The sequence below is a fragment of the Notolepis coatsorum genome, assembly GCF_963971535.1.
Source record: "Notolepis coatsorum genome assembly, chromosome: 5".
Taxonomy (NCBI): domain Eukaryota; kingdom Metazoa; phylum Chordata; class Actinopteri; order Aulopiformes; family Paralepididae; genus Notolepis; species Notolepis coatsorum.
Genome location: NC_140169.1, coordinates 156,843,108 through 156,855,805, shown reverse-complemented (window position 1 = coordinate 156,855,805; position 12,698 = coordinate 156,843,108). Strand labels below are relative to the sequence as shown.

At 44.2% G+C, this 12,698-nt stretch overlaps 1 protein-coding gene across 2 annotated transcripts in view; it reads right to left on the bottom strand.

The window, feature by feature from the left end:
* The window catches only part of LOC311227913 (acetylcholine receptor subunit alpha-like), a 70,758-nt gene that overhangs the window by 18,129 nt on the left and 39,931 nt on the right, over positions 1-12,698 (bottom strand). For both annotated transcript variants that reach the window (XM_084313774.1, XM_084313775.1), the window contains exons 4-5: positions 10,618-10,727; positions 1,314-1,509 (exon numbers count right to left, since the gene is read on the bottom strand). In XM_084313774.1, the coding sequence (XP_084169900.1) occupies positions 1,314-1,509; positions 10,618-10,727 (306 nt within the window). The remainder of the gene's footprint in view (positions 1-1,313; positions 1,510-10,617; positions 10,728-12,698) is intronic.

Genomic DNA, 12,698 nt, shown 5'->3' with positions numbered 1-12,698 from the left:
CACCATCACCCTGAGCATCGGGTCCCCCCAGGGCTGTGTTCTGAGCCCCCTGCTGTACTCACTCTACACACACGATTGTGTGGCCAAGTTCAGCTCCAACTCCATAGTGAAGTTTGCAGACGACACGGTGGTGGTGGGGCTGATCTCGGACAACGACGAGAAGGCCTACCGGGAGGAGGTTGAGGTACTGGAACGCTGGTGCCAGGACAACAGCCTGCTCCTGAACATTGGTAAAACCAAGGAGCTGATCGTGGATTATAGGAGAGGACAGCAGGAGACACACACACCACTGAGGATAAACGGGGCTACCGTGGACAGGGTGAGCAGCTTTAAGTACCTGGGGGTCCACATCTCAGAGGATCTGACATGGTCAACACACATAGACACAGTTGTAAAAAAGGCAAAGCAGCGCCTCTACCACCTGAGACAGTTAAGGAAGTTCAGAGTATCGGGGAAGATACTCCAGTACTTCTACTCCGGAGCTGTAGAGAGCATCTTGACTGGAAACATCACTGCCTGGTATGGAAACAGCACGGCACAGGACAAGAAGGCCCTACAGAGAGGTTCTATACAACAAGAGGTGCAAATCCAGAGCCTGCAGAATAATGAAAGACCCTCACCACCCCAATAACAGCCTGTTCCAGCTGCTGAGCTCAGGCAGATGCCTGCGAACCCCAGCTACTATAGGACAGAGAGGCTTCGGCTCAGCTTCTTCCCCCAGGCCATCAGAGACTTGAACACTGAACACTGAGTGCCACAGAACACTGAACTCTCCACACACAAGCACACATGAGCACACACACGACACGCACGCTGTACACGCTCGCACACTAGCAGCCACTTTAACATGAGCAAGCACACACTCATGCTGCACACGCCCACACTTATGGCCACAAAGGAAAGGTCACTTTAAAAATAGTATAGAAACAGTAACAGTGTATTGCACTACCAAAGGACCTAGTCCTCCATGCTCTGTAAATAACTATGTACAAATACCGAGATGTCCCACTATGTTACCTGTTTATTGCACAATGTTATTTTATTGGATTCTATTATATGTTGTACTACTGTATTGCACATCGTTGCGGGCAAGACCACCCGCATTTCATTGTATACTTGTATGCCGTGAAAAATAAAACTCTTGACTTGACTTGATCACAGGCAGAGTATGATGTCATTACAGTACATATGATGCAGATCACAGGCAGAGTATGATGTCATTACAGTACATATGATGCAGATCACAGGCAGAGTATGATGTCATTACAGTACATATGATGCAGATCACAGGCAGAGTATGATGATGTCATTACTGGGTTGACGACCACCAGGTTGCCGTCGTAGGTCCAGGTGCCGATCTTCATGCTGCAGTTCTGCAGGTCGAAGGGGAAGTGGAGCACAATGATCTCGCAGTAGCTCTTGAAGATGGCAGGGGGGTTCCAGGTGATCATCCCGGTGTGCTCCAGCAGCACCTTGGTCTCGTGGACAATGGCGAAGTCCCCGTCAGCACTGTGGTGTGGGGCGCAGACAGGAGACAGCATGGAGGGGATGTTACAACACGGGGGGGAAGGTCGTCGCCTGAGGCCTGCAGGCTGGGCCCTGTGGCCATCGCTCCCGCAGTCATACAGGCCAACCGACCAGAGGTCAGTCTGCCACAGGTACACTCTTAAAAAAAAATGTATTTGATTTTGTTTCATTTCAAACCTTTATTTCGTGGCATTCACTGGAACGCTGTTGCCTCTGGTCATGCAGGCTTAGGGTAAAAATTGCATTTGCAAGTCATTTCTTCCTATTTGTTTGAACTAGGGCTGTCAAAATTGGTCTCAAAATTTACGTTTGATTATTTGCTCTAAAAAAAATTATAATAATAATATATATAATAAAATAAAATAAATATAGGCAATCAAATGTAATCTGAATATAAAAATGAGAGAAAAATAAACAGTGTAAAGAATATAAATAATGTTCTATATAAATATATAGTGTTATTTGTATCGTGTCCAATATCAGATCATTTATTTAGGACCATTCCATATAAAACCTTTGCAGCGATTGAGTCATCTTAAAAATGAAAAAACAAAAAGAGTTAAATTATTATTTTCTTTTGTAACAACAACACAATCTGTTACATGCTAATAGTAGCATGTGTTTTACAACATGACATGCTGCGACCTCAGCGGGTAGAAAATGCTTGGCATGGCACAGGGTTAAGGGTTGAATTCCCACAGAGGCCATCATACTGAAAGATGTATATTGCTGTCATTCCATTGTAAGGGCACTTTGAGTCGAGTACAACAGAGGCACGATAGCAATGCAGTCACTGTGATGCACTGCTCTGTTGTATGTTAGAGCGATGCTCTGTTGTATGTTAGAGCGATGCTCTGTTGTATGTTAGAGCGATGCTCTGTTGTATGTTAGAGCGATGCTCTGTTGTATGTTAGAGCGATGCTCTGTTGTCGTGAGCGACGCACTGCTCTGTTGTTCTATAAGGTAACTTAGAACTGTACTTTGTAAAGAAACTCAAAGTGTTAAGAGCGACGCACTGCTCTGTTGCATGTTAGAGCGATGCTCTGTTGTATGTTAGAGTGATGCTCTGTTGTATGTTAGAGCGATGCTCTGTTGTATGTTAGAGCGATGCTCTGTTGTATGTTAGAGCGATGCTCTGTTGTATGTTAGAGCGATGCTCTGTTGTACGTTAGAGCGATGCTCTGTTGTACGTTAGAGCGATGCTCTGTTGTACGTTAGAGCGATGCTCTGTTGTACGTTAGAGCGATGCTCTGTTGTATGTTAGAGCGATGCTCTGTTGTATGTTAGGGCGATGCTCTGTTGTATGTTAGAGCGATGCTCTGTTGTATGTTAGAGAGATGCTCTGTTGTATGTTAGAGCGATGCTCTGTTGTATGTTAGAGCGATGCTCTGTTGTATGTTAGAACTCTGTAAAGAAACTCAAAGTATTAAGAGCGACGCTTTATTTATTTATTTATTTATTGAACAATTTCATCACACTTTTTACTGTCCGCTCTATTTAATTATTTTTAGCCTATTTTAAACTGAATCAAACCGCACTTTTTTACTCTATCTAATCTATTCTATGTTATTATCTGTATTTCTGAAAAACTGTGATTTACCTTACCTTGCTACCTCTATCTTTTTGTATTTAATTTTTTATGCTCGCTTATGCGCCTGTATTTTTTTTATGTTGTGAAGCACTTTGAACAGCAATTTCTGCAAATAAAGTTATTATTATTATTATTATTATTATTATTATTATTATTATTATTATTATTATTATTATTATTATTATTATTATTATTATTATTATTATTATTATTATTATTATTATTATTATCCTGTCCAGAGGAGGCATCGTTTTATATAGGGACGCTGGGGACATGGCCCTACCAGAGCCATGTAAACAAGAAGGGTCCCTAACAAAGACAATTGGTAGAGTGAAAACTGTAGTTTAAGTATTATAATTCACAACATTGTGGTCTCGTGAAACAGAGATTTTTTCTTTTTGGTAAAGGTTTTTTGGACCTAATTTGCTCTCAATTCAAACATACCCTCATCTGCACCTTGACCTATATTTACACTACCTACTTGCCCATATGCGCATACTCAGAGTAAATTATTGTGATGTATCACGGTTATGTGGGTTTTATTTTTGTTTATTCTAAGGTGCTTTGGCTTTATTTCATCTTTCTGTGAGGGACAGCTGTCTATTTCGTCTTTCTGTGAGGGACAGCTGTCTATTTCGTCTTTCTGTGAGGGACAGCTGTCTATTTCAGTCTTTCTGTGAGGGACAGCTGTCTATTTCGTCTTTCTGTGATGGACAGCTGTCAATCACTGGCCTCTGCAGTTAATTGCCACGCGGCATGGCAGGTGTGTGGGCTTGATTGCCTTTAAGTAGGTTTGGTTGACTGTGTTCGGATGCTTGTTGTCCATTTCATGGTTTTCAGAGTGTCCCAAGCTCATGCTTCTAGGGTTTTACTCTGTCTCTAGTGCTGTTTTTTTTCTTTTCTTGTTGTCTTCAACTGCTATAGGCAGTGGTGGTTATTTTGGGATTTTTACCCAGTTACTTTATACTGGTGTTTTGTGTTTCCTATACCGTTTTTATTTATTTTATTCTTCTGTTTTCCCACCCCCTCTCTCATCGCTTCCAGTGGTCACCCCTCTGGGGTAACTTTAATATTCCCCTTTTTGTGTGTGTCTGCATGTGTGTCCTACACCCCCCCCCCCCCAACCCTGACAAATTATATTGTTTACACTGCCTATTTTTATTCTATTTAAATGTTTACTTCTCCACTGTACTGTAATCAGGGCCGCCTCAGGGTGTGTGCGAGCAGTGCGGTCGCACAGGGCCTCGCGGGAAGGGTGGCCTCACAAAAGAAAAAAGAAAAAAAAAGATTTTTTTTTTTTTTATTTATTATTATTATTATTATTATTATTATTTTTATTTTTTTTGCTAGGCCCCCCTTCCCGCGAGGCCCTTTTTCATCACAGACCTAAAATCTAGTTTTGCTTATATGCTTATATATTTAACATTAGACACGTTTGTAGAATGTGTCTGACTTGTTCCTGGCTCTGCGGCTCTGCAGACTGCAGATACACTATTGGAGCTCTGGGGCTCTGCAGCAGACATACTATTGGTTTCAACGAAGGGAGGGGTTACATGTGTACAGTCGGCCGGCGTGCGTGCGTCAGCTGCGTCTGACTATTTTGCGCGTTATTATTATGCCAGCCAAGACGAAGAGTATGGTCGTTCGGCAGATGGACTGAAGATGAAAGTTGTTGCATGTTAGAAAATTCAGTCAAGCTAGCCATGTCGGCTTAGCTAAAGGCAGGGACAGCTAGTTAGCTTTAGCTACGTTATAATATCGAGTGCTAACGTGTGGTTCAGTCGGGATAGCCATGTCGGATAGTAGCTTAGCTAAAGGCTAACTAGCGTTAGCTAACCTAGAGAGAGCGCGTGCAGCATTGTTATGCCAAGATGAAGAGGACGGTCGTTCGGCAGATGAACTTCGTCAACTCCACGCGGTTGTCTCCATCCTCTTGGATGTTTGGTGAGTTTTTAATGCACTCTATTCTATTCCCGCCATGGAGATATCTCTCTCTCTCTCCCTCTCGGGCCGGCTAGCTATCGTGGCTACGTTATGTTGGCTAACGTTATGTGGAGCCAGCGGGCCGGCTAGCTATCGTAGCTGACGTTCTGTTGGTCCAGCAGGCCGGCTAGCTATCGTAGCTAACCATATGTTGAGCTAGCGGACCGGCTAGCTATCGTAGCTAATGTTATGTTGATCTAGCGGGCCGGCTAACTATCGTAGCCAACGTTATGTTGAGCTAGCGGGCCGGCTAGCTGTCGTAGACGTTATGTTGAGCCAAGCGGGCCGGCTAGCTAACGTTATAATGAGCCAAGCGGGCCGGCTAGCTAACGTAGCTAACGTTATATTGAGCCAAGCGGGCCGGCTAGCTGTCGTAGCTAATGTTATATTGAGCCAAAGCGGGCCGGCTAGCTAACGTAGCTAACGTTATATTGAGCCAAAGCGGGCCGGCTAGCTAACGTAGCTAACGTTATATTGAGCCAAAGCGGGCCGGCTAGCTAACGTAGCTAACGTTATATTGAGCCAAACGGGCCGGCTAGCTGTCGTAGCTAACGGTGTGTACCTGGTGTCAGTACCTGGCTACTCTATTTGCAGTTAGCCTCCTTAGCTGATGTCGGCCGTTGGCTCCTTGCTACTTTGTTTTCTCTGGTATAGATCCTCTTCTCTTTGGATTGAAGTGTTGATCTTTGTCCTTTTGGATCTATGTATATTCATGTTGCCTTTGAAGTTATCTTTTCCTTCTGTTTTGTTCTTCCATTAAAAGTTGAATATCCTTTAGGGGCTCATCTTAGCTGTCTTGTTTATCTCTCTCTCTCTGTCTGGACCACAGACCCATCTCTCTCTCTCTCTCTGTCTGGACCACAGACCCATCTCTCTTTCTCTGGACCACAGACTCTCTCTGTCTGGATCATCACAGACTCTCTCTCTCTCTCTCTCTCTCTCTCTCTCTCTCTCTCTCTCTCTCTCTCTCTCTCTCTCTCTCTCTCTCTCTCTCTCTCTCTCTCTCTCTCTGAGCATTGCATTGCTTATAGTTGTCAATTGTGTCGGTCAGTTCATTGCAATTTTTTGTTTTTTGTTTTCTACACTGCTTCTTCCCTTGCTGGATTTTCTGCATTACTGCCACTTGTACATGTGTGTTGTGGAGAAATGTGTACAGTGTTACAAAGCGATAACACTGTATATTGACTGTAGAACGGGAGCTCTCTCTCGCTCTCTCTCTCTCTCTCTCTCTCTCTCTCTCTCTCTTGCTATATGTTGACTGTATCATGCCCAGCCTCGGGCAGCGCTATTATTTAAGAATATGTTGACTGAATAAAAAAAAAAAAAAAAAATGTTTACCTTAGATGCGTTTCAATCTCGCACAGGGCCTCGCATTTCTCCCAGGCGGCCCTGACTATAATTGTATGACCTGTATCATGTCTTCTACCACCTGTACCCCCTCTCCCCTCCCCCCTCCCCCATGCTGCTATGATGCCTGAATTTCCCCAAGGGGATCAATAAAGGAATATCTTATCTTAATTTGTATGCAGCAAGTGCACATGTAAGATAAGATAAGATATTGCTTTATTGGTCCCCTTGGGGGGAATTAATGTAGGACAAATGCAATCAGTTCAGGAGGTTAATTAAAGAAACACCTGGATCATCTAGAGATTATTATGATGAAATGATCAGAGGAGCATACACACAAAAACACCTTAAGTGACTTACACACCACACACACACGTATTACACTGCTGCTATTGACACTGTAATATCATTTCTTTTTTTATTTATCTGCTGTTTTTTACCTTGTAGAAAATAAAACATATACCTTGTATTGTATAGTTTGTATAGATCGTTGTGTATTGTTGTTTACAAATATACTACGGTTGAGGAGCCGGGGAAAACAAGCATCTCACGTTTTTCTGAATGTATGTACATTTTAAAAAGCGGAATCTGATGCTCTTTGTAGCTAAAAAAAAGACACCATTCACTCTCAAAGTTGTTCAAAAAGATTATTCTCGCATGTTGAGGGTCCCTAAGCTCCAGTCAAACCTCCTGTCCTGTTTCAACAGCTGTGTTTTTAAGAGTGCGGCAGAGTATAGCAGGTTGTCGGGGGGAAATAGCAGCGTGTCAGACGCAGCCATATGGCGCGACGGAACCTGTGAATACTGAGGCCACATTTAGCCCGATGCAATCTGAGCTTTCACACCCTCCACAGACACAGTGAGGACAGGAAACACACCCTCCACAGACACAGCAAGGACAGGAAACACACCCTCCACAGACACAGTGAGGACAGGAAACACACCCTCCACACAGACACAGTGAGGACAGGAAACACACCCTCCACAGACACAGTGAGGACAGGAAACACACCCTCCACAGACACAGTGAGGAAACACACCCTCCACAGACAAGGTGAGGACAGGAAACACACCGTCCACAGACACAGCGAGGACAGGAAACACACCCTCCACAGAGACACAGTGAGGACAGGAAACACACCCTCCACAGACACAGTGAGGACAGGAAACACACCCTCCACAGACACAGTGAGGAAACACACCCTCCACAGACACAGTGAGGACAGGAAACACACCCTCCACAGACACAGTGAGGAAACACACCCTCCACAGACAAGGTGAGGACAGGAAACACACCCTCCACAGACACAGTGAGGACAGGAAACACACCCTCCACTGCCACAGTGAGGACAGGAAACACACCCTCCACAGACACAGTGAGGACAGGAAACACACCGTCCACAGACACAGCGAGGACAGGAAACACACCCTCCACAGAGACACAGTGAGGACAGGAAACACACCCTCCACAGACACAGCGAGGACAGGAAACACACCCTCCACAGACACAGTGAGGACAGGAAACACACCCTCCACTGCCACAGTGAGGACAGGAAACACACCCTCCACACAGACACAGTGAGGACAGGAAACACACCCTTCACAGACACAGTGAGGACAGGAAACACACCCTCCACAGACACAGTGAGGACAGGAAACACACCCTCCACAGACACAGTGAGGACAGGAAACACACCCTTCACAGACACAGTGAGGACAGGACACACACCCTCCACACAGACACAGTGAGGACAGGAAACACACCCTCCACACAGACACAGCGAGGACAGGAAACACACAGACACAGCGAGGACAGGAAACACACCCTCCACAGACACAGCGAGGACAGGAAACACACAGACACAGCGAGGACAGGAAACACACCCTCCACAGACACAGCGAGGACAGGAAACACACAGACACAGCGAGGACAGGAAACACACCCTCCACAGACACAGCGAGGACAGGAAACACACCCTCCACAGACACAGCGAGGACAGGAAACACACCCTCCACAGACACAGTGAGGACAGGAAACACACCCTCCACAGACACAGCGAGGACAGGAAACACACCCTCCACAGACACAGCAAGGACAGGAAACACACCCTCCACAGACACAGTGAGGACAGGAAACACACCCTCCACAGACACAGTGAGGACAGGAAACACACCCTCCACAGACACAGTGAGGAAACACACCCTCCACAGACAAGGTGAGGACAGGAAACACACCGTCCACAGACACAGCGAGGACAGGAAACACACCCTCCACAGAGACACAGTGAGGACAGGAAACACACCCTCCACAGACACAGCGAGGACAGGAAACACACCCTCCACAGACACAGTGAGGACAGGAAACACACCCTCCACTGCCACAGTGAGGACAGGAAACACACCCTCCACACAGACACAGTGAGGACAGGAAACACACCCTTCACAGACACAGTGAGGACAGGAAACACACCCTCCACAGACACAGTGAGGACAGGAAACACACCCTCCACAGACACAGTGAGGACAGGAAACACACCCTCCACAGACACAGTGAGGACAGGAAACACACCCTCCACACAGACACAGTGAGGACAGGAAACACACCCTCCACACAGACACAGCGAGGACAGGAAACACACAGACACAGCGAGGACAGGAAACACACCCTCCAAAGACACAGCGAGGACAGGAAACACACAGACACAGCGAGGACAGGAAACACACCCTCCACAGACACAGCGAGGACAGGAAACACCCTCCACAGACACAGCGAGGACAGGAAACACACCCTCCACAGACACAGCGAGGACAGGAAACACACCCTCCACAGACACAGTGAGGACAGGAAACACACCCTCCACAGACACAGCGAGGACAGGAAACACACCCTCCACAGACACAGTGAGGACAGGAAACACACCCTCCACAGACACAGCGAGGACAGGAAACACACCCTCCACAGACACAGTGAGGACAGGAAACACACCCTCCACAGACACAGTGAGGACAGGAAACACACCCTCCACAGACACAGTGAGGACAGGAAACACACCCTCCACAGACACAGTGAGGAAACACACCCTCCACAGACACAGTGAGGACAGGAAACACACCCTCCACAGCCACAGCGAGGACAGGAAATACACCCTCCACAGACACAGCGAGGACAGGAAACACACCCTCCACAGACACAGCGAGGACAGGAAACACACCCTCCACAGACACAGTGAGGACAGGAAACACACCCTCCACACAGACACAGTGAGGACAGGAAACACACCCTCCACAGACACAGCAAGGACAGGAAACACACCCTCCACAGACACAGTGAGGACAGGAAACACACCCTCCACAGACACAGCGAGGACAGGAAACTGTGATTCCAGAACATCACAACACTCAAGTTATTTTTAAAAAGGGGCAATTGACCAAAAATGAAAAAATTCTATTAAATAGAAAATGTCTTACCCAAAGTGGTATCTATCCATCCAGATTTGTTTTGATGTGATTCGCCTAGTTTTGGAGATATGAGTAGCTATGTGATAGGGTACCACTACCTTGTGTATACTGTTTACCTTTACTCTTAGTATGTATTCAGATTTAAATGATTTCTTGCCTATATTTATGGGTATATTTAGGCTTACTTGTTGTACAGGACGAGGTGGGGTCTCCAGATGGAAGGCTTACTTGTTGTACAGGACGAGGTGGGGTCTCCAGATGGAAGGCTTACTTGTTGTACAGGACGAGGTGGGGTCTCCAGAGGGAAGGCTTACTTGTTGTACAGGACGAGGTGGGGTCTCCAGATGAGATGGAAGGCTTACTTGTTGTACAGGACGAGGTGGGGTCTCCAGAGGGAAGGTTTACTTGTTGTACAGGACGAGGTGGGGTCTCCAGATGGAAGGCTTACTTGTTGTACAGGATGAGGTCAGGTCTCCAGATGGAAGGCTTACTTGTTGTACAGGATGAGGTGGGGTCTCCAGATGGAAAGCTTACTTGTTGTACAGGACGAGGTGGGGTCTCCAGAGGGAAGGCTTACTTGTTGTACAGGACGAGGTGGGGTCTCCAGATGAGATGGAAGGCTTACTTGTTGTACAGGACGAGGTGGGGTCTCCAGAGGAAAGGCTTACTTGTTGTACAGGACGAGGTGGGGTCTCCAGATGGAAGGCTTACTTGTTGTACAGGACGAGGTCGGGTCTCCAGATGTCAGTGGATGGAATCCTGATCTTCTTGATTCCACCATAATCATCTGGGTTCCAGTTCAGGTTCACGTCTAGCCATCGCTGGAGAGGAGAAGAGAGGGAGAGAGAATACAGTGGATTGGCAAATCATATTAACTGTAGATGGACACATTACATTATATATTATATATATATTTGTATATAGTAGTTTTATTCAGTCATCATCTCACACAATACAATATGCACAATAATTTTACAATATTTGATTTGACAGTGACTGAAAAGGTACAGACTGAAGCATAATGCTTATACATGCCTGTCCTATATTCTTAACAACATTTAGACTCCAAAACAGTATTCTAAAAGAAATGAACAAAAAAATTAAGTAGTATTCACCTTTGTAGTTTTCAAAAGCTTTACAAACCATTTTCTTAAAAACCAAAAGCGAATGACTCATTCTTAACTTTATATCAGCATTGTTCCACAAGTTAACCCCAATAATAGAAATACACCTCCTTTGAAACGGTAAATTTACAAATATCTCTCAAATCATATTTTCTTTCATGTATTGAAAAAAAAAACTTGCACAATCACAACTCTTCATACTTGTTCATACCTCACTGTTCATACGTTTTGCACATTACTGCTCATATGCACAGCCCTGCTAAATATTCCATCCTCTATTCCACCCTGTAACTATTCAACACTGTTTTTATTCTAATTAGTGTATATACCTGACCACATCATGCACAGTTATACAGCCCTGGCTTATTCCTATTATTCTTTTTATTTTATTATTTTATTCTATTCTATTGTGCTTCTATGTTCATTAGTGTGGGTGACCTGGCGACCACCCTGGACCACTTTCCCCGAAATGGGACTGAAAAACTACTTTTTTGTCAAAAGATTATTTTTTTATGAAAAATATAAAATATTTAAAAAAAAACGTATTAAAAAACTTTTCTGAGTTTAAATTTTTTTTCGGGAGGTTGTGCCATTGTACTCAGTAGGGATGTCCTCTTTCATTGGTCTATGTTGACCATGCCCATAGTTTGGCTCCTCCCCCTTTTTGTATCTTTTGAACCGTTTGTCATAGAGACTCGCAAGAGACCCTCTCCCGTTGGCCGGCGGTGCACAGGCGTCACCCACACTTTCACAATTCCCCCCGCGTGGAATTGTCTAGTTTAGTTTATATTCCATTTTATTTTATTCCACCTTTTTATTTTCTATTCTACCATAATTGTCTGTCCGTCAATGTCGCACCAAAAACTACCAAATCAAATTCCTTGTCTGTGAAAACTACTTGGCAATAAAGACCTTTCTGATTCTGATCCCGATTCTGATTCTGATTCTATTGTCAATCTCTTTGTGCATATCCATATTGCACAATTTAAAAAGCAGCTTAAAAAATACACATTAGAGAAATATAGAAATGAGTAATGCGGATAAACTAAGTTATATTGTGTTATGTAGTGTTGTATTGTATTTACTGCTGTCAAGCGACTCAAGTTTTTTCTTTTTGTACTATAAATAAAAGTATATTATATAATGTATTATACTAATTTATCTTATATGAAGTCAAATTAATGGAACAAAACATGTAAATGTAAGGGGGTAGGGATCAATAAGCTTAGCTTCCCTCTACTCCTTTTTTGAACATGACAACTAACTACATTGCTCTTGACTTTTTGTTTATAATTTATTTTTCATTATGATTGTTCTGTTTGACGGAGATTTATATTGTGATTTGTTTGGAGGAATGTGGAGAATACATGTTCAAAAATAAACTTTTTCATTCATTCAATCTCTTTGTGCATTCTGTCCTCATTTGTATCCTGTACGTGTGGGATGTGATTTATAACAAGAGGCTTCTGAGGAAACATTTTGTACCTTAAGGATATTGAACATATACCCCCCCCCCCCAACAGTATATATATATATACACTAACGTCTGACACTGTGATTGTTATTTGTGTATTGCTATTCTGTATATTGTTGTTATTTTGTATTTTGTACAGGACTGTAACATTGTCTTATTGTATAGCATTTTATGTTTCTCTTTATTACTTGTGA